Here is a 21,253-nt window from a genome sequence, read left to right on the forward strand (position 1 = left end):
ACAAACTAGCCTAGGGGGCGGTATAAACCCCTCTCTAGTGGTGGCATGAGCACCCCTTTTATGTAGTTTACAGAAGAGATGCTGAGTTCACTTTAATCCAGGAACAGGCTGCGTTCCTGTGATGGGTGCCCTGTGGATCCACGGACTGTTTGAGTTTTACATCCTCCCATGGCAGTTCTGTACAGACTCGAGTCAATAGAATCAATGGCACTGGTCGCCATGAAGCATGTCTGTCTGTTCCCCGATCACAGGAACCTTAATGTACATAATACAACCATTACTGTATCCATCATGTTTTTCAGCCTTTATTAAGTTAATCATTACAGACATGGGCAAACAAAATACTACACAAAGCCACAGATCATCAACGGTTACACAAAACCAGCAGACTGGTTCAGTCATAAGCAGACTGAAAAGAAGAAAAATGCAATCACAACCAGAGGATACTCCAAGACCTGATTTTTCAATTACAAATTGATACTTTCAATTAACTAGAGAAGATTATAGGAAACACAAAGTTAATGTAGGTGTTTAAATCTCTGTTCTCTATAAAGAGCTTTTACAGGCTGGAAAGTGGATTGCCCAATTGAGAAATCAAATCACCAGTTGATTAAAGAGGGTCATATGTCAGCTCTTCAGATAAAAGAAAAAAAAGTGACCCTTCAGAAATAATATTCCTGTCTACAGCTCAATGTGGAATCCACAAGTCAGAAAGGGTGTTTCTCATTATGGTAAGTTTCTGTGTGTATTTGTGGTGTGTGTGTGTGTGTGTGTGTGTGTGTGAGAGAGAGAGAGAGAGAGAGAGAGAGAGAGAGAGAGAGAGATATGCATGTACCTGTGGGCATATTTTTGTATGGGGGTGTATGCTGTGTAGTATGTGAGTATACTTGCCAAAAGGAAGGTAAAAGATAACAAGGAAAGAAATAATTGTGTCGAAATATAAACTCAGGATTTACAAGTTGGATGGGGAATTCATATTCCATACATGTAAGATGTATGGTGCCTGAGCATCCTGGAGGCCAAGTAATAACGTCCTCATCCTTGTGACTGATATGCATCTTGGCTAGCAGGGGCTTCTGAGCAGCAGTGACATACTGGGGCTCTAGGAAATAAAGTGAGTTTATCCATAGTGAATCACACACTTTGGCAATATATCTCGTACCAATTCAGCCAATACTTTGTACTTGACAAGTTTAAGACTGCATTAATGAGGACCAGCAAAGAGTGAAATTGTGTAGAGGATGGTATGGAGATGATTGAAAACTCATCTGCCTGCTGCTCATGAGTCTTTGTCTTGGGGCCTCTTTGCCTATTGAGTAGACTTTACTGTTGACTGCATCTTTTGTTTGGACTCATGGAATTCTCCTCTGATCCATGGGTTTGGTATCATAGGCCACTGTGACTCAGAGTGATAGAATTAAACTGCAGATGCTTTCAGACCATTGGCCTTTGAGAGGGACCAAGCCAATGTTCTTCAGCTGTAGCTCCATGCATCTTGATACCTTTCCCCATAGTTTGCATATTCACCAGAGTCAAATTTCTGCCTAGAATAGGAATGAGCCACTGGCGTGTAGAGTCGAAGTATGAGTCATTGATTTAGGAATTTAGCAAGATAATGAATGGACACATTTAAGAAGACAAAAGAGATTCAAGATGAAAGAGTCCCATGTAGAAAGCCACACAGATGGGAGGTGAGTGGATTTACTGTGTATTGGTATCATTTATGGAAGCCATGCTGTGCGATCAGCAAGACTGGACTTTATGCTACAATATCCTACTCAGTGACCCGTAGTTTCATTATTAGGAGCTGTCAAGGAGTGAGTCCCTGACAGAATTTGACAAGTGTGTATGTTCTTACAGTCTTGCTGGGACTGAGCTCCAGGATAGACAGAATCGTAATTACAGTTGCATTACCAACTCTGTGTGGACTCCTGTCTCTGGTTCCTCGGTGCTGTTGGTGAAAGTGAAGAGGGTTCAGACACAGACAGAGCAGGTAGAGAGCGTTCCCAGCTCCTCCACACAGTCTCTAAAAGAATCCATAGAAGAGTTCAAAGTCATGAACGGAAAGGGAATTTTATTACACAGCAGCATACCAAGTCAACGGGTGGGCAATGTGTCCTTAAGAGAGAATCAGCTAAGGGATATCCTGGTGAGCTTTATACTAAATCCAGGGGACAAATGCTACATTAGTTACTTCTCACTAAAGTGGTGTGAGAAGGAGTATTTTATTTCATTGTCATGGCATTGGGTATGCTAGGAGGCCAGAGGCAATTTTCTTTAAAAATAAAGTTGGATTTGGTAATGGCTGATTCCATAGAGAGACAGTGTGTGGTACTTTTCACGTTCCTTCTTGATTTGTTGTTTTAGATTCTACCCATTCTACCCTTTGCTCCTTCCTGTTTCCTGGTCAGATACTATTTCAAGACCGGTGCGCTGGGGCGTTAACCTGCTGCATCGATTATTACTCATCACCATTCTCCATGTGTGACTTCTGCTTTATCAATTTTCACCTTCCTCATCAGCTGTGGTGGGATTTTGGTCAGTTTTGGTGGCTTCAGAATAAAAGGAAGCACTTGGATACATCACTTGGAGTGTGGTTTGTTATTGTAGTTGTTTTTTTGTTGTTTGTTTGTTTTTTATTAGAGAGAGGGTTTCTTTGTGTAACAGCCAGGGCTGTCCTGGAGCTCACTTTGTAGACCAGGCTGGCCTCAGACTCTCAGAGATCCACCTACCTCTACCCCTCCCCCTACACCCGAGTGCTAAAGGTGTGTGCCACCACCACCTGGCTTTGGGGATCTTCAGAGAAACTGTTTGTGTTGTGACTAGAAGTCCTGACTACATCTAATGGACAGAATTTCCCCTAACAAAGTAGAAACAATGATCTCTTTGGGGGAATGACATTGAATGGCAGCTGCAGCTGTGTCCATCGCACCAGAAGGTAGATCTGTGGTCTGAGGCCTTTTGTTAACACAGTTCTCATAGTCACCAGAAACTGGTGTTTGCCCATTGCTGAGCAAGGGACGAGGTGCACTTATTGCTTGACAGAAATTAAGGGACTTAAACATTACTACAGTTAATGTAAGCTGTTGAGGGTCTACCTATGAACAAGAAACAGAAAAAGACCTCCTAATGCAAGACCATGTGGGCCACAGCTGGCAGAAAAAAAATCAGTGGGCACTCAAGGAGCTTCAATGCCAATTGTGTTGTGAAACACAGAAGAAAGTATGTACTTCATATTCTAATATAAAATATGCAGGGAGAAGTTCCCAGACTCTTTGGGAACCCACAGTAATCAGGCAAAGGTAGACAGCAAGCAGCAGCAGGAGGTTTTTGTAGGAGTGGATTTTTAAGGAGAAAAGGGAAGTCTGTACAGGGGTGCGTTGGTAAATCCTGATTGGATAGGTTAGCCACTGTAGCCAAGTAAGGAATTTTGATTGCTGGACCTCGGTGTTTAGTCTCAGGAATAAGTCAGTGATCAAATAAGGTAATGGACCTCAGGGGCTAGCCTTAGGAATGTAATACAATGGTTTAGGAATGGAGGAGGAAGGAGAAAGGGATTTCCACGGTCAGGATGTGATGGGAGATGTCATTCTGTAAATATGTTTCTCAGAAAATGAAAGCTGAGGATTCCTTCCAGACTAATGTGGTTTGATCAAGCCAGACCCCCTGAAACAACATCCCAGGTGATCCAACATTCAAAACAGTTGGGTCAGGCAGCCTTGCAGACTACAGCCAGGATTTCTTCATCTTCTTAGGATCCCTGTGACAGCGCCCTTTACCAGCAGGAAGTAGTTTGGGAAGAATGACTCCCAAATTCCCAAATATTGTTTATAAGTGTTTGTTTTAATTTATATGGGGTTGGTTATAAATGGTTAATGATCACAACCAATATCTATAAGTGTAAAAGGGGGATTATGGTATATATGTGAATACTTTGTTTTTGAGTGGATTTTCACTTATTGATACAAATTTAAGTTCAATTTTGTGATATGTATATTTCTCCTCTTGTTTAGGTATTGTGCTTATATAGGTCATTTAGAAATCTATAACTTAGTACAGATTATATATCGTTACCTATAATAGTCAAAACTTATAGTTAAGTTACTTAGGATTTCTAGATATATAGAGATGTATTTGAGATAAATAGGCATTCTTCAAACCTTTCAAAGACCTACAGAATTTGGCATTTAAAATGGTCCTTTCTTAACAGTGAGGCACAACTGCTCCTGGAAACACCACCTGCGTCAGAAAGGAAGATGGACCTTGAAGAAATGCATTATGGAGTTTGCTTTCAATATGGCAAAGCTAGCCATTTGGACAAGATACTGCTCTTGGCTGGACTGTTTGACTTTATGCTGTATAAACTGGACATGCAGGACCCACAGAAAAGTGACTGCTGATACAAGATAGACATTGCTACAGGGTTCCTGCTTCATGGAAGAGTCTGCCAGACAGTCTACAGGACACAGAGAAAAGTGACTCACAAACTGCCAATACAGGAAGACAGTTTAAACTTTCCTGCTTTGATGAAGAGTCTGCCAGAGACACTATGGCCTATGGGCTGAAGATGGAAGGTTACAGAAGAACTTCAGGTGACTGACCAGGCAGTGAGTTGTCTCTGTCATTTCTAGAGTTTATATATTATCCCTCTGTGGTCTTTGATGGAGTTGAAGACAAATGTATTCTTCACTCGTTTCTTCTTGAATGACATGGAGTCAGAAGAGAAAGAATACATGATTGACGGAATCCCACATGCGGTTCTTGAAGGACATCGGAATCATAATCTGAAGCAAGATTCAATACACTTATGCCACGATTAGCATGCAGTTTCTGGGTTAGTATGGGGCCATTCACAGTTTGGTAGGCAAGATGGGATTTCTACTGAGACCTACATCCAGAGGTTGTCTGTTCAGTTGCTGTCTTCTTCTTCTTTTTTTCATAAATTCATAAAAATATTTCCATACAATAACATTAAATATAAAATAGAAGCAATTGCATGATCTGATGGTCACAGAGCTTTGTATCTACCTTCGTGGTAAACACAGAATCCTATTCTCATCAATGGAGCAGTCATCTTAATTCTCCACATCACCCCCCCACAGGGGCACTGTGAGGAGCTTGCAATTCACTTTCCTTACATGGATCATTGTACGATGATTGGATCATTGTACGATGATTGCAGCTTGAGCTGTCTATTGGTTCTCTAATCTTGGTCAGGACCCTGTGAATCCTTTAAGTTTCAGAAACTTCATGAACTATGTGATTTTCATTTATACCCTGCATTTTGCAAGGATATCCATGGTTTTCATGAGTCATCACTAGTGTTGGAGGGAATGTGTCTCTGATGCAGCTACCTTTGTGTCACCCCAGCTCTTTTTAATAATCCACTATGTATCTTTCTCTAAAATGATGTCATAAACATCATGCTTTGCTAAGCTGTTTAGTAGAATAGTTTCTGTCTGGTTTTGAACTATCAGTTTCAGAAGTAGAAGCTGAATTTTAGGGCTTCCATACTCATCCTATACCAAGTCTCTCTATCACTAGCTCAGCAAATTCAAATTTTGGATCATGTGGACACCAAAATCAGGGGACCTTGATATCTGAGGTTGGTGGGGTTGAAGCCTGGAGGCTTGCCAATAACTTTGTCTACTTTTGATGAGGATGCCTGTTTACATAAAATAACTGTAAAAATAAAATAAAATATAGGTGGTATAATGTTTAATAAAATGTTATCCTGTGATTCTCATTAAAACACAGGTGGGAAGCTTTATTAGGGACCACAGAAATAGGTCATTACTAGTAAGCACAGAAGGGAGGAAAAGATAGTCCTCAGAGCCACATTAGCAGGTTGGAGCTCTGTATGTGTAAACTCGCAAGGCATAACACATTTCCAATGTAAAATAAATCCTTCCTTTGGGCAGTATCCATATGTGATTACACGGTGGGAGGGGGTAGGCTATTATAACACTGGGGATCTAAATCTTAAGATATGTCTTTCATAGCTTACATATTTCTGTATAAAGCAGTTCCTTGTAAGTTCTACTAAAATTAGTATATTTATTTTTAAACAAGATTTTTGCTAAGTACTAGAATATGAAGATTGTTAGAAGTATATTTAAAATAATAATAAGAATTCTGAGAACTTCTAGGAATTCTGATTAATTTAAGTCACTGAATCTGAAGGGGGGGAGCACCACAGGAATTTGAAATTACTGAAATTAGTTTCTTTTCACTCTATGTTTGCCACGGTCTGTGATGCAGAGAGTAAAGAGAGATATCTAGGGAGAGGAACTGAAGAAACGGTAATAAAGAAAGTTACTTCCAGATGATGTGAACCTGCTTTTTCCTAAAGTCCCTATTAGGTAGGTAGAATTTTTTCCTAAACCCACTATGCTGAGACCTTCTTTGTATTACCCCAGAGCAGATTTTGGGAGCTGGTCTTCCAAAGTTTGCATTATATGTCATAATTCTAAGATGAATTGCTGTTGCTGAGTAAACATTTTGTAAAAATGTAAATGAACATTGAAAGGACTTGGGTGTATCCTTCGGGATCTTGCTGCAGACAGAGCAGGTGTGCAGAGTTTTGCTGGGGCGTTGTGGAGGAGGAGAAGGATCTTTATCAGATATGGAGGGTGATATGCTAAACTGGCTTGTCAGGACTGTTGGCTCAGAAGACATGTTACCAGGAAATGTGAGGCCAGAATTACTAGCACATGACTCACAGAGGTCTGAATCAAGATGGTCTGAGCACTATTTACCCAATTTTGTGTAGTAGTTTCTTCCAGAAACTTGTAATCAGGTAATGGGCTCCTCCCTGACTTAAGTTTCTTTTTCTGTTTTTTTTTTTTTTTTTTTTTGTGCATCTCTAGGTTTCTTGGTATAAGTTTACATTTTGTGTACATTGTGTAGTGCAGGGGAACCAAGTGCCAAACCTATCTTCACCAGACACGGGAAGAAAACGAATGTTATAAAGCAATAAACAGAAAAGAAAACACAGGCTGTTGACATGGAATAGAACATTAATAACCTTAGGCAGCAGGTAAATGGTGACACATTCTTTGGGACCCATTTCACTTCTTAATACTCCCACTTTTTCATGCTGTTTAAGGGCAATTACATTTCAGCGTGGCCGTGGTTGGAGACAAATGCATAACCCATAGAAGGAGGTAGATTCATGCAATGCTGGGTGGAATGTTTGGGAGAATGAAGTGGAAGATTGCTGGTTAATTAGTGCAGTGTCCTTGAGGTCTATGGTGGTGAACTTTATATGTCAGTGTGATTTTTCCTAATGCCACCGAGCTGAGCACCCACCATGGCTTAGATGGAAACTTTCATGCTATGAATATTTCACCACACAGAGAGTGACAGTTCAGATTATGCTTCTAGATGGGGAACGAGTTTAACCTCAAGATGAAGTAAGTACGGAAGTGTGAATGCACAATGATTCCACTTATATCAAACAAGTCAAGAATGTGGCTTAAAATGACATGATAAACTTATTTAACAATTTCTACAATGAATATGTGCTTACGTGATCAGGATAATTACAAGCTTTTTTGCATCTGGGGCTGCATTTCTTAGATTGTAGGAGCCAAGACTTACAAACATGCTTTTATCCACTATTGTTTTTATCTATCTAAAATGTCTTCAGCTCTCTTGGTCTTAAATTCCGATATTAAGGCTCATGAAGATACGGTTCTAGAATATCGAGAAAAACAAAAAAAACTAAACTGCAAAGGGCAAAATGGAAGCTGTTTCCCTTGATCACTTTTCTGAAGTTAGTACTCACGCTTTTCTGCAAATGACTCATATTTCAGGCCTTATTTGCTAAAGAGGGATAACTCCTGAGTGAGGGCTCAGGGGAAAGTCATTCCAAATGCCAGGCAGTGTGAGGAAACCTGGTATCCCATCTGTTCCTTTTCCCATCTAGGACTGACCTTCACCTTCTCGTTCCTGACTGAAGACAGCCTTCTGATAAGACTCTTATGACGTCTAACTGTGTCCTAGCCAACACTGAAGCCAATGTGCTCTGGCATATGTACACTCACAGGGTCCTACCTTAGCTTGAACAAGAATCACTGCTCTAGAGTGTCCTGGCTCAGCCCATTCCAGGATATTTTAACCAAAACCACTTTTTCTAAAGCAAAATCAATGTTGAGGAAAACTTAAACACAGAATTATCCGGAAGCATTTTTTATTGATAAACCATCCAAAAAACAAAATCGGGAGTCAAGGTCTCAAGGACGGTTGGTCACATTACCTAAGAGTAACACATTACAAATTGCCCCACCCCATGAGGGGATGGGATCAGCTGTGGATACATTCCTGGAGGAGTCCTGAGGCCTAGAGGGTCAGTTTACTCACTAACACATCCAGTTTCAGGCAGGACAGGACTCAGGGGTGGGGCTTCCTAGGCAAAGACTCAGTTGTTAAAATATAAGGGAGATGCAGTAAGACAGATCTGTGGAACCCAAGGACCTCTGAGACTCCAATCTGTGGAGGGCATCTGAGGAGCAGCAGACATCCCAGGTGAGCACACTAGGCCAGTGAAGGTAGATCGGAAACTCACACTGGAGCACAGCCCTAGGTAGACTCCCTCAGAAAAGTGGGAAGACCCCTCGGGCCGGACATCTCCTCAGCCTCTTCAGCCCCGGTGTGTGGGAGCAGGGGATAGTGGGAAGAGAGAGCTGAGAGATAATCAGATCTGAGCAAGTCTGGGCCTGGCCACAGAGACGTTCAGGGTGTCTGTCACCTGTTCACAAGTGCTGTGACCTTCACTTGTGTCAATCATTTTCTTGCCTGGCCCTACTTGGATTGTTGAGAACCTGGTCTTAAGAGTGGCCTACTCTTGTACCTCACCTACACACTATTGTTTCTGGATTCCAGTTCCTTGTCCTTGTGACATATTTTCATATTTTAGAAGTGAACGTAAAGTCTTCAGGTACAGTCCCAAGTGTGGGACAGAGGGACTAGCGGATGTTGTCCTTCCTTTATCCTTTAGGGGGACATACCAACAAGTTTTCATCCAAGAAGTGAAATGTATCTCCTGTTCGGTTAGTCTAGAAAGATGTGTTACGTGTGCCCAGACTCCTCAAGTCCCCTTTGTCTGTACTCGGGGTCAGATGTCGTGCTAGAAAAGGTTTGTTAGGGTGACCTCAGCACTATGGGTCCAAATATTAAGCTAAGTATACCCTAAGGACTTACTTCAAGCTTTTAAATTCTGACCCACATGGCACACCAAAAAGTTCACAGTATTCATACAATGAGCAACGACCAAAGAATCAAAGAAAGTTAAAATAGTAAGATCCAATGTTGAGTGTGACGTGGCAGGTGCAAGTTGTTGAATATCAAAGAGGCAAACATGATTGCCTGCTTAAGGAGACAGGAAGTGCTTAAGGAAGACCACTATGCCTGGGGATCCATTTTGAAGAGAGCATATCAGTCCTCAACTGATTGTTCTAGTAGGAGTTTCCTGTTCCTCATTTTGCATATTTGCGGGAAAAGAGGGTTTCACCCTAGATAAGGATGATTAATTTTTTGGTGTTTAAAGCTGGGCAGTGGCGGCATATGCCTTTAATCCTAGCACTCTGGAGGAGGCGACAAGCAGATGTCTGTGAATTCGGGGCCAGCCTAGTCTACAAAAAGAAGCTCCAGGACAGCCAGGGCTTTACAGAGAAACTCTGTCCTGAAAAAACAAAAGAAGAAAAATTAGCATTTGAGTTGGCCAAAGCTGGTGGTATCATCTTATATTTCTGGTTACACTTTACTCTTGGGTGTTTAGATCATGTTGGGTGGTCACAGACTAATGTCATATGTATTTAAAGCCTAATGAGACTTCTTAGAGCTCACTCCTAGTGACTTAGAAGGAGCCCCTGAATCCTCTAGTTTTTCTCCTGTGCTGTGACATTTCAATGGCTGGGTCAGAGTCCTGCTGACCGTATGGCTTCTTTCAGAAGCAAGGGAAGTCCAGTAGAATGGTTAGGGACACCATTCCTCAGTGAAGAGAACAGGTCCCATCCTCTCAGCTGACAAAGATTCTAAGGAACAAAATATTGAGTGCTCTCTCTGGCCACCAGCTCACTGTTGGTGTACATCCCTAAGCTTTGGAATTGCCCACCCAGGATAGCTTTACCAGGATTCAAATTTTAGCTTTTATGTTACATTTCAATAAATTTAGACAAAAAGTCAACAATTTTAAATGAATCTTGATTTTGCTAAGACTATTTACTCAAATGGTTAAAAGCTAACAAAATCTGCAAAATCACAAGCAATTATGCTGATTATGCATAGCTTTTAATTTTAAAATCAAATTTTACATGTTACTATGAGCAAACCAGTATCTCAAGAGAATTCCATTTATTTAAATAAAAGTTTGACGTAAGTGCATTGGATTTGACCTTATAACTTTTAATAACCTTTAATCATCTGCCATCTATAAATCTCATCTGACACATACCTGACACATACTCAGTTTTTTTTTTTCCTACCTGTCTGTAATCTTTTTTGGTTTTCCTCTCATATCAGAGCCTTCTTAATGAAAAGTCTTTTATCGTACAAAATGCATTCTTACCTTCTCTTTCCCTTTTCAATGCAACCTCATTTTTATGCCCTTGTTAACTTGTCTCTTTCACCTACTGTTTTATTTTTATTTCATTTTTCCTAAGCTTATGTTTTTATGCCCCTTTTCTTCATTTCCTTTAAAAAAAAGTTTAAGTTAAAATATAATTATATTATTTTCTCTTCCAATATCCTTTCCCTCTAACAACTCATTTGCCTTCCCTTACTCTCTCTCTCAAATTCATAGACTCTGCCTGTTTACTATGATGGTTACATACATAATGATTTTTTTTCTTTTTTAATTTTTTTAAATATTTATTTATTATGTATACAGTGCTCTGCCTGCATGTTTGCCTGCACACCAGAAGAGGGCACCAGATCTTATAGGTGGTTGTGAGCCACCATGTGGTTGCTGGGAATTGAACTCAGGACCTCTAGAATAGCAGTCAGTGCTCTTAACCACTAAGCCATCTCTCCATCTTGGTTACATGTTTTTTGTAAATATATGAACACAACATTCCGGGCCCGTTTCATGCTGCTTGTATATACATGATTTGAAATCTGCTCCTAGAACTCTGGGACTGATTGGTTGTTGTCATCTTCCTGCGCTAGTGGCTCTACCATCCAGGATCTTAGCAATGGGAACCTCACTGAGGCAGAGACATGGACGTTTTAGTCACATTCCAAAGTAAAAGTGACAGGAACTATTGCATGTTGTCTTTCTGTGTTGGTCCACAGAGAATGTTTCTGAAAGTCTGAAGGGCATGAGCCAGGACATCTCCTGGTGCATTCAGGCCAAGAAAAGGAGATTTCTTGTGCCCACCCCCCAAACTCTTGGGGTTGTATTTCTCCCTACTTGGGATCCTATTCTGCACTACTAAAATTTTGCTCATGTGACCTCAGTACCACTAGCACAAAACCTGAGCCAACCGTGTCTTAACTCTTTGCGTTAAGCTTCTAAACTTAGATACACACCCTGTGGCGAGCTAAGTTCACAGGGCACACACGGTCCAGGTCCTGCAGCCTGGCCGCTTGCTCTTCCTTTCCATGAATAAACCAATGTCCTCTGTGTGTCTGCTTTAAGCCAAGCAGATCTTTAACCTTTTCCATACTACAGTCTTTAGGACAGTTCAAATGATTTTATTGCACATAATAATTGTTGTTCTTTTGCTGTGCAGCTAATGCCTAAGAAACACAAACAGGAGACTCAGCGCCCATGTGAAGTTTATTGAGAGAAGGGAGAGAAAGAGGGAGTAGCTGGTGGCCAAACGAAAGCAGGAGAGAGAGAGAGAGAGAGAGAGAGAGAGAGAGAGAGAGAGAGAGAGCGAGCAGGGGGGATCAGAGAGAGAGAGAGCAAGAGGGGGCAAGAGAGAAACCAGAGAGAGAGACGTGCTTGGCGCGCTTGCTTTAAAAGGGGATCTTGCGCAAGCGTAACTGAGTCCTCTGGCAGCCAGGTAAGGCTGTCATAGCGATGACACGGCCATGAGCGTCCTGTCCATTGTCGGGGGCGGGGGTCAGCTGGCTGCTAGTTCCTAACAACAACAACAACAACAACAACAATAATAATAATAATAATGTCATTATGGTTTTAATTTCTAGGTATGAATAAGAAGGCTTTTCTGAAGCACTGATGGAATTCATCTTATTTCCTCTCTTTCTCTAGCTATATGAGACATGATTGCTCTTCTCCTCCTCCTAACCATCCTCTGTTTGGAAGTCAACTCAACTTTCCCAACACGAGGTCCCAGTTTGGATGGTGAATGGCATAAATGGAAGACAAAACATGGGAAAACATACGACATGGTTAGTAACATGGAAATTCCCATAAAGAACAGTCCTAGCTTTGTATATTTGTGTATGTGTGCATTATTGAAATACCTGGAATCCAGTTCTGTTCAAGGTTTAACCTAGAGACATGTATCTTGTGTACTGCATGACAAAGATCTCTATTTCTCCTGAGTGGTGTGGATAATGGCTTCCAGAAGAGTACAGCCATCCTTTGCTATGGCTCCTCTTCACCAGAAGGGTCCACTGAGTTAACTTGGGTTGGACTTGAAATAGACGGGAAGAAAAAAAAATCACAAATTGTATTTTTTCCCCCCAGAATGAAGAAAATCTGAGGAGAGCAGTGTGGGAGAAGAATTTAAAAGTGATTGAGAAGCACAACTGGGAATACCTAGCCGGGAAGCATGACTTCACCATGGCAATGAACGCCTTTGGCGACTTGGTGAGTGTGAAGTGAATTGCATGGTATTGTGTTTGTACTCGCTGTTTCTCCACAAATGCCCTCAACCATTTTCTGACTTTTCTTGAAGAACCATACAGAATTCAGGAAAAGGATGACTGGCTTTCGAAGGCAGAGGATAAAGAGGGGGCACATATTCCAGGATCATCTGTTTCTTTCTGTCCCCAAACATGTGAACTGGAGAGAGCAAGGCTACGTGACTCCTGTGAAAAATCAGGTATGGCGGTGTGATGCCCCCCACTCCCACTACTCACAGGAAGCCATGAAACAAAAGCCATCTTTGCTTCTTTTCAGACCGTGGAGCAGCGCGCAGCTCACGGTTCTGTAAATGCATCGATGCATGGACTGTTCAAAGATATCTGTTATTAGACTTGTGAACGAATGACTGCCTTTTCTCCGTCCTTTTAGGGTCATTGTGCCTCTAGTTGGGCTTTTAGTGCAACCGGAGCCCTAGAAGGACAGATGTTCAGGAAAACACGGAAACTGACCCCTCTGAGTGAGCAGAACCTACTGGACTGCATGGGATTTAACGTTACCGGCGGCTGCAGCGGTGGGTTCACGCAGTATGCCTTCCAGTACGTGATGGATAGCGGCGGCCTGGCAGCTGAAGAGTCCTACCCTTACACAGGACGAGTGAGTAGAACTCCTGAGCTCTCGCTGTCCCAGCGCAGGCGGTGGAAAGCAGAACAAAGCAGAGCGATCTGCTCTCTTCAAACTCACGTTGACGTTGATGCATTTATTTTCTGCTGTTAAAGAACTACATGCTTGCATGTAGTGTGCTTTGATCAAATCTATACCATCCCTTTACCTCTGTCGCCCCCAAATACTTTTCCTTCCCAACTTCCTCTGAGTAGTGGGAATTGCGAACATCACACCGGCATACATGATTGAAGGGTTCTAGTCCTAGGTATGCTTCCTTCTAAAGACTAGACCAGGTGAGGTGGGGCGGAAAAGCTAGATAAGCAGTTAAGAGCACAGGCTGTACTTCCTGAGGTCGTGGGTTTGATTAAGGCACCCATATGGCAGCTTTTATAGCAAAGCTATAAATCTGAGACCAGCCACGGGCCCTCTGCAGGCATGCATGTGGTGCACAGACATACAAGTAGGCAAAACTAGCATACATAAAAAGTAATAAATGAGAAAAAAACACATTAAAAAGAAATAGAAGTTGAGATCACATTTACTCATTGAATTTTCGTATAAAATTATTTAAAACATCTGTTTCATTTAAGATGAAATCCACTTACACAGAGTTTTGAAACCTTTAAAAAAATATGTGATATTATTTTAAAATACAAATTATAGGCGTAGAAGGAAAACATTACTATGCTATGGAAACCTGGAGGTCATTATCTTCCCAAAGCACCAGGCAAAGGGGTGAGTTTTGTGGGGCCACACTAGATACACAATGACACATTTCCCCCAGGTTAGCTTTCACTTTCCTCTCACATCTGTACTTTTTCCATGTAAAGTGTACTGAGGACATCACATCCATTCTACTTTACAGAGACAGCAATCAACAGTTCCATGCATTTGGAAAGATTTTTCACCAGCTTGTAAAATGCTCCCTTGTTTGGTTTGGTTCTGAGACAGCATCTTACTACGAAGCCCTGGCTGGCAACGCACTTACACAGTTCATTCACAACCCAGGCTGGCTGTGAACTCACGCAGCCGTTTGCCTGAACTCTCTAGCCAACGGCATAGTCTGAGAAAGAAACTCATTCTGTGTCTAGGAGCTCTCTGACTCTTGTCACACTAATGACAGAGGGAAATGGTCTGTATAAGAACCATTTCCACACCAACCATTTGGCAATGTGCTAGCTTTTAAGAGGTATGAGCTTTTTGTTTGTTTGTTTGCGTATGTTTCTCTGCCCTTACTTCCTTGTCTTTGTTCCTCCTGATGACCTGTTAACAAAGCTTTTATTCCCTGTAAACACATTTAATGACTGTGCAGTATCTTTGCATGTGATTGCCCCTAATACAAACAGCACAAGAGGCACTCGGGATCCTCAGAGGTTCTTGCACACTCTTTGGGTCCCCCGTGTCCCTTGCAGAAAATTCACATTGCAGACTGCGAGTCATGTTTCATGGACCAAGCTCTCCTACCTGCGGCAGCCTTTGCTTTCCAAAAGCTAGTGTTAAAGGCATGCATAACCATGCCAGGCTCACAAAATGTTTCCTTGCAAACGATCAGGAGAGCAAGGAGTGGCTTCCAGCACACCTTCCTCAATGTGAATGCTTTCCTCTTCCCTACTCCAAAGGAAAGATCAGCTGCATTTGTATTACAGTAACTAAATTCTCCTGGGTCACAAATCATTCGTGGAACACGATATTAACGGTATCTTGCCAATAGAGTGGATTTGTAACAGCAACAAGCAGAGGGCTGCAGAGGCTGTACCCATAAGCCACTGTGATCGCAGAATTCTATCTGTAGGCAATGAAACATGAAACCCAGGTGCAATGATTTGAGAGATTCAGCCAACATTTATTACAAATAAAATGAAACATTAGCTCCTGAGACTGGAAGGGTTCCAAGAGAAAATCTTGCTTGAGGGATGAGGGCTGTGTTTTTAAATGGTTATAAAATGAAGGGAATAATCTTTGTTAAGAAATAAGAGGAAGGTTGTGGTCACAATGGCAGAATTATTGTGCCTGAAACTGGAACTCTGTCTTGAACTAGTATAGTTTCCTAAAGGCCATCAAGAGAGGCGACCTGTGTGGCATCAGCAGAGGAGCTCTGACCTACAGAACATCTGACTTGAAATCAGGGTATCCAGGTGGTTGAGGTCCCCAGATGATTAAGGGAACTACCCAACTTCCCTGACTCTTGTCTCCTGTTCATCAGTCCTGATGCAGCAGCAACAGTTACAACAAATTATCTATAACCTTTTGCTAACAGGGCAGCATGGAGCTGTTCTGACTTAAATGAAGCTTAGATGTCAGCAATTCTCCAGTGTGGGTTCTATAAAGAATTTTAAGGTGTAACTTCAGACCAAAGAACATACCACATTCTTTGCAATCACAGGCTATCACTCTACTGAATTATCTGATGTGTCCTAAGACTTGAGTGTCAAGTAAATGATTTGTCACATTCCTTACATTTGGTAAGGAGTTTTAAGGTGTGACTCTACTTGTCACATTCTTTACATTTCTGTGGTTTCTCTCCAGGATGAAATCCCTCACCTGAACTTGAGCTCCTGAAGCATTTTCCACACTTCCTACCTTTATGTGGTTTCTCTCCACTGTAGATTTTTTTGCTGCAGGAGTCTGTGTGGGGTCAAAAGACTTACCACAATCTTCACATCTGTGCTTTCTTCCTGTGGGGACTCTTGGGTCCTGACTAATGTCGGCATACAAATTTAAACATTTGTCATAGTCTTTACATTTCAAAGTTCCTTTCCAGTGAGTATGCTTTTTACATCTATTGGAGTTTAAGAATTCAACAGAAGCATTCCTGTGATTATCACCGTTATAATAAAGCACAAGGGGGAACCTTGATGGATTCCATGGTGGGTGAGGGTGACCGAGGAGATCGGACAAACATGCCAGGCAGACAGAGCTTAAGTGAGAAGTTTTATTAGAAAGGGAAATTGGGAGAGACAGTAAAAAAAGAAAAGAGGTAAAGAGGCACAAAGACACAGAGACAGAGAGAGAAGAGACAGGAAAAGTTCTGTCTGGCTCAGGGGTCAGCAGGAAAGAAAGAGAAGGGTGGACAGAGACCATAAGTGGGTGGGATCTTTCTTGTAAAGGGGTCCTTTCCACCTGAGTGTAGACTAGTAGTCATGGAACCCTGGGCTGACCAGGGCACTGCCTGAGCGCGTTCTGCCAGGCAACAGGGGCAGGCCAGCATAGTGCCTGAGTCCTTACAACTACATCCGTACTTACTACAGAGTTCTAAAGAGTTACTTGTTTTGTGAACTGGAGGATTCATGAAACGCTTTGCTCACTTCATTCCATGTACGACTTCTCTTGAATACTCACACGCTGATGGATATGCGCTTTGAATCTTGATCCAAACTTAATTACGTAGCCAGACTATTATAACTCTCCATCATCGCTACAAGCCCTCTGAGCAGAGTCCAAACATTCCCACTGCTTCTGGGAGAATTCTCGGCTCATCGACAACAGACCCTGGGACACACTTTCCCCGAGAAGCAGCCCTTTCTCCTCTTGCTCCTGTCTGACTCTCCATCTCAGGAGTAGCGGCTGATCTCTTCTTGCACTGGTAACCCTAGCTTCGGCCTCTCCATTCGCCTCACTGTTAGCACCGGTGAGCAGGCTTGACTAGTCAGTGTGAGACCTGAGTTCCACATCCCTAACTACTGTTCCATCATGCATCTCCAAATGGTGACTTTCCTGGGGTGTTCCACACAGCTCCTGCCTCTGTGGAGAGTTTCCAGGTCCCTGTGGGACCCCCTGGCCTATTTCCTCTGTCACCCCAGACTCCACACCACACTGCTTTACGCGATCACTCCGGAATGGTGAGTTTTCCTGTCCTGCTTGCCCTTGAGTCCTCAGATCCTTTTCTAAATTGTTGGCCTTAATGCCCTGTGCTACTAGGGGCCTTGTTCAGAAAGTGCTTCCCTAAGTGTCTAGCTTGAAGTGTTTCCTTACTTTCTCCTCTAACAAATCTGGGCTATTGGGTTTTATGTTGAGGTCCTTGATCCACTCTGGGATGAGTTTTGTGCAGGGTAAGGCATAATGATCTAATTTAATCTGGTTTGTGTAGCTGTCCAGTCTGACCAGGACCATTTGTTGAAGATTCTGCCTCTTTTCCAACTGGTATTGTTGGGTTCTTTGGCTAAGAAAGTAGGTTTATTTATATGTGGTCCAGTCCATTGTTGTATATGTGTCATTTTGGGTGCCACTTACCATGTTGGTCTCATTACTGTGTCTCTGTGATAAGATTTAAATCAGGAGTGATGGTCTTTATTACTCAAAATTGTTGTGGCCATCCTGTTTCATTTATTTGCTTGTTTGTTTGGGTGTGTGGGTGTGTTTTAGTGCGTGCATGTGCTTCCGTGGGAATTTAGGGGTTTTTGTTTTGTTTTGTTTTTGTTTTCTTTCAATTTCTGTATAGAATTGCATTGGAGTTTTGATACGGATTGCATGGAATCTTTTGGCAAAATGGCCATTTTCTTAATTTTGACCCTATGTGAGCATGGGAACTGGTTGTGTCTGTCCATCTTCTGGTATCTTCATCAATCTCTTGACGTTTCCACCATGTCAGTCTTCACTAGCTTGGCTAGGCTTATTCCAAAACATTTGCTACTCTTATGCATGCTACTGCCCCCCCATTCCCTTCTCAGTGTGTTTGGTGGTGGTGTATTGGTGGGGCACGAATCCGAACACACTGATATTTGTGTTCTGACTTTGTATCTTGATACATTGCTGGAGGTGTTTATCAGCTATAGGGATGTTTTGGGTAGAGTCTTCATGGGCCTGGGTGTGTAGGAAAACAAAATCTACAAATGAGGATACTGTTCAGAGTACTATATTCTTGTCTATTTGTTTTCTCTTCATCTCCTTCTCTTGTCCTATTGCTCTAGTTGAGGCTTAAATGCAATGAGGAATTGGGTCCTGGGAAATACTAACAGGATTGAAACTTCTTTAGTCAAATTCACTAAGAGAAAATGAGAGAAGACAAAAATTACTAAAATTAGGTGTGAAAATGGAAAGATTACAGTAGACACTGGAGAAATTCAGTGGGCCAAAGGCTATACATTAAATTTTTTTATATTTCTCTAAATGGGAAATATAAAGGAGATGGGTGAGTTTCTGCATGTGGCCTATCAAAGTTAAATCAAGATGAAGTAAATAACTTATATGATCCTACACAACTGACCTTCATTATATAATTAAAAATTTCTTACCTATAATGGAGCCCCAGGGATGGATGGATTTAGCACAGAATTTCACCATTCCTTCCACAGCAAACTAAGAACAATTCTCCTTAAATTCCTCTATAAAGTAAAAGGGAAGGAAAGCTCCCAATTGTTTATGAAGGCAGCAGTACCTCATTACCAAAACCAGGCAAAGACTAAACTATACTATAAGCTAATCTCTCTAACCAATCAGAAGCAAAAATGCTCATCACAATCCCAGAAAACGAAATTGTGAAACACATCTAATGAATATACCACAATCAAGACAGCTTCATCCCAGACACGCAGGGTTGGTGCATATACTTAAGTTAGTAATTGTAATTCACCACATAGACTCAAGGGCAGAAACCACATGATATTTCACAAATGTAGGAAAGACATGTAACAAAATCCAACATTGCTTCCTGATACGATTCCTGGAGAATCTGTGGCTCCAGAGGACATAGGTCAACATAATAAAGGCATTGTGCCGGGAGCCCACCATCAGCACCATGATAGATGAAGAGAATCTCAAAGCATTTCTCTGGCATTCCCATTAAAGTAGTCGAATCTGTCTGTAGGCTATCCCTGCAGTCTAGACGGTACTAGCCTCTGTATGGTTATTTGATGGGGATGCTTTCCAAGGACCCTTTCTTGCTGCTGTGAACAGAGAGAATAGGAAAACCACCCCACAAAGTACAGATCTTTTCACTGTGAATACTTGTTATGGACAGAAGACCAATGGAGTCACTCAAAACACGTGAGCTAGTTTTCAGCACCAAATGTCCCAGTAGAATTTCACTTCCTAGAATATTTTATTAGAGAACAGACTTGGGTGTCCTCATCTGCAGTGAGCTGAATTCTGTGGTTCTAGAGCATGTTCTCCAGGAGGTGGATGGCAATGAATGAATTTCTTTCCCCTTAACTTTAAAAGGGTACAAAGTGCAGGTATCAAGCTGAGAATTCTGCTGCTAATGTCAAGGACTTTGTGCAAATCCCAAGACATGAGGAAGCCCTTATGAAGGCGGTGGCTAAGGTGGGGCCCATCTCTGTTGCTGTTGATGCCAGCCATATTTCTTTCCAGTTCTATGAGAGTGGTAAGTGTCATCCTTCTAGAAATCCATGCACAAAACTTGTACTGCCACCATGACAAATCAATTTCACGATTTCTTTCTTAGATAACATTTGAAGTAAATGTTTCCATTTGTGGATTTTACACTCTATATCAGGAATTTTATATGAATTTACTATTTTACATTACTTCAATACAATGCCATGAATGAGTGTCAATGAATGTTTTTTAAAAAATTAGCCTAATGTTCCACGTGGTATAATTTACCTGAATTTTCTTCAGCCATTTTACTTTTAAGATTTTAATGAGATATTTCATTTATGTAGATAATTTCTATAAGAAACCTTCAATTCCAATAATTTTTTGTTTTCTGTGGGTTTTGCTTGGATTAACCTACAAGTAAATCAATATGATTTCTTATATGCATGCCAGCCACCATTTTCCCAAAGGTTTTGTGACAGCTAAATTTTGTTTCTGGTCCATTTACCTGAGAGCTTACAGCTTTAGCTCTGATAGCAAGGAAGCCTTTTGTTTAGTCTTACCTGGTGTGTATGTCTTTTCAATAAACTTAGAAATACTTCTTTTATTGTAGACGGCATGGGTCCTGCGAGATCGCCGGAGCCTCTCATCCCGGCATTGGTTTTATTTTTTAGGCATCTATTATGAGCCACAGTGTAGGAGGGTTCACCTAAATCACGCTGTTCTGGTGGTCGGCTATGGTTTTGAAGGAGAACAATCGGATGGCAATAGTTACTGGCTGGTCAAAAACAGGTAAAAATTTCAGAAAACACTTGCATTTGAAATTGAAAAGGCAACTATTGTAGTCAGTATTTAGATAGATGTACCTGTAGTTCTGTACCACATGTAGGTAGAAGACATCCTGTCCTTTCCCTGCAGTGATTTTCAGAGTCCTGTGTCATGCAACTGTTGGTATCCAGGAGACGAGTGTCTGCCTTTTCTGAATCTTTTGACTAAGTGTGGTTTCTGGCTTTGTGCTTAAGGGAAGTTATTGTAATGAACCTCTTGTGCTGTGTCCTTCCTATTTAATGGTGAACCTGCTCATCTTCCAGCTGGGGTGAAGAATGGGGCATGAAAGGCTACATGAAGATAGCCAAAGACTGGAACAACCACTGTGGAATTGCTACTCATGCCACATACCCCATTGTGTGAGGTGCTGGGTGGCAAGAAGGAGGGCGTGGACTGGGGACAGCATGCACCGTGGAGAACTTTCCTCTTCGCAGACCAGCCTCTGCTGTGTGGAGAATGACACTGGAGTCACTGAGGGCCTAGACGTGCTTTATGTGAATTAAATTCATAAATATTAGAGCCATGAGCAGATTTGCAGCCATGACTCTCTTATTTAAAAAAAAATCTAAATTTTTCATTTTTTAAAAGAATGTATAAATTTACATATTCAAAAATAAAGTTTGATTTCAAAATGACAATGGGACTTCCTTTTATAGTTCATCCCTTAATACAGCATGAGGGCACAATTGTGTGTGAGTGTGTGTGTGT

At 41.6% G+C, this 21,253-nt stretch overlaps 1 protein-coding gene across 1 annotated transcript in view; it reads left to right on the forward strand.

Annotated features, from left to right (window-relative positions):
• Positions 1 to 20,947, forward strand: part of LOC127229145 (testin-2) — a 46,777-nt gene extending 25,830 nt beyond the window's left edge. Inside the window, exons 3-8 of the mRNA XM_051194154.1 lie at positions 12,662 to 12,784; positions 12,873 to 13,019; positions 13,211 to 13,435; positions 19,601 to 19,763; positions 20,392 to 20,509; positions 20,809 to 20,947. Of these exons, the coding sequence (XP_051050111.1) occupies positions 12,662 to 12,784; positions 12,873 to 13,019; positions 13,211 to 13,435; positions 19,601 to 19,763; positions 20,392 to 20,509; positions 20,809 to 20,908 (876 nt within the window). The 3' untranslated portion in view covers positions 20,909 to 20,947. The remainder of the gene's footprint in view (positions 1 to 12,661; positions 12,785 to 12,872; positions 13,020 to 13,210; positions 13,436 to 19,600; positions 19,764 to 20,391; positions 20,510 to 20,808) is intronic.
• Positions 20,948 to 21,253: the final 306 nt, after the last annotated feature.

Source organism: Phodopus roborovskii, unplaced genomic scaffold (genome assembly GCF_943737965.1).
Source record: "Phodopus roborovskii unplaced genomic scaffold, PHOROB, whole genome shotgun sequence".
NCBI lineage: Eukaryota > Metazoa > Chordata > Mammalia > Rodentia > Cricetidae > Phodopus > Phodopus roborovskii.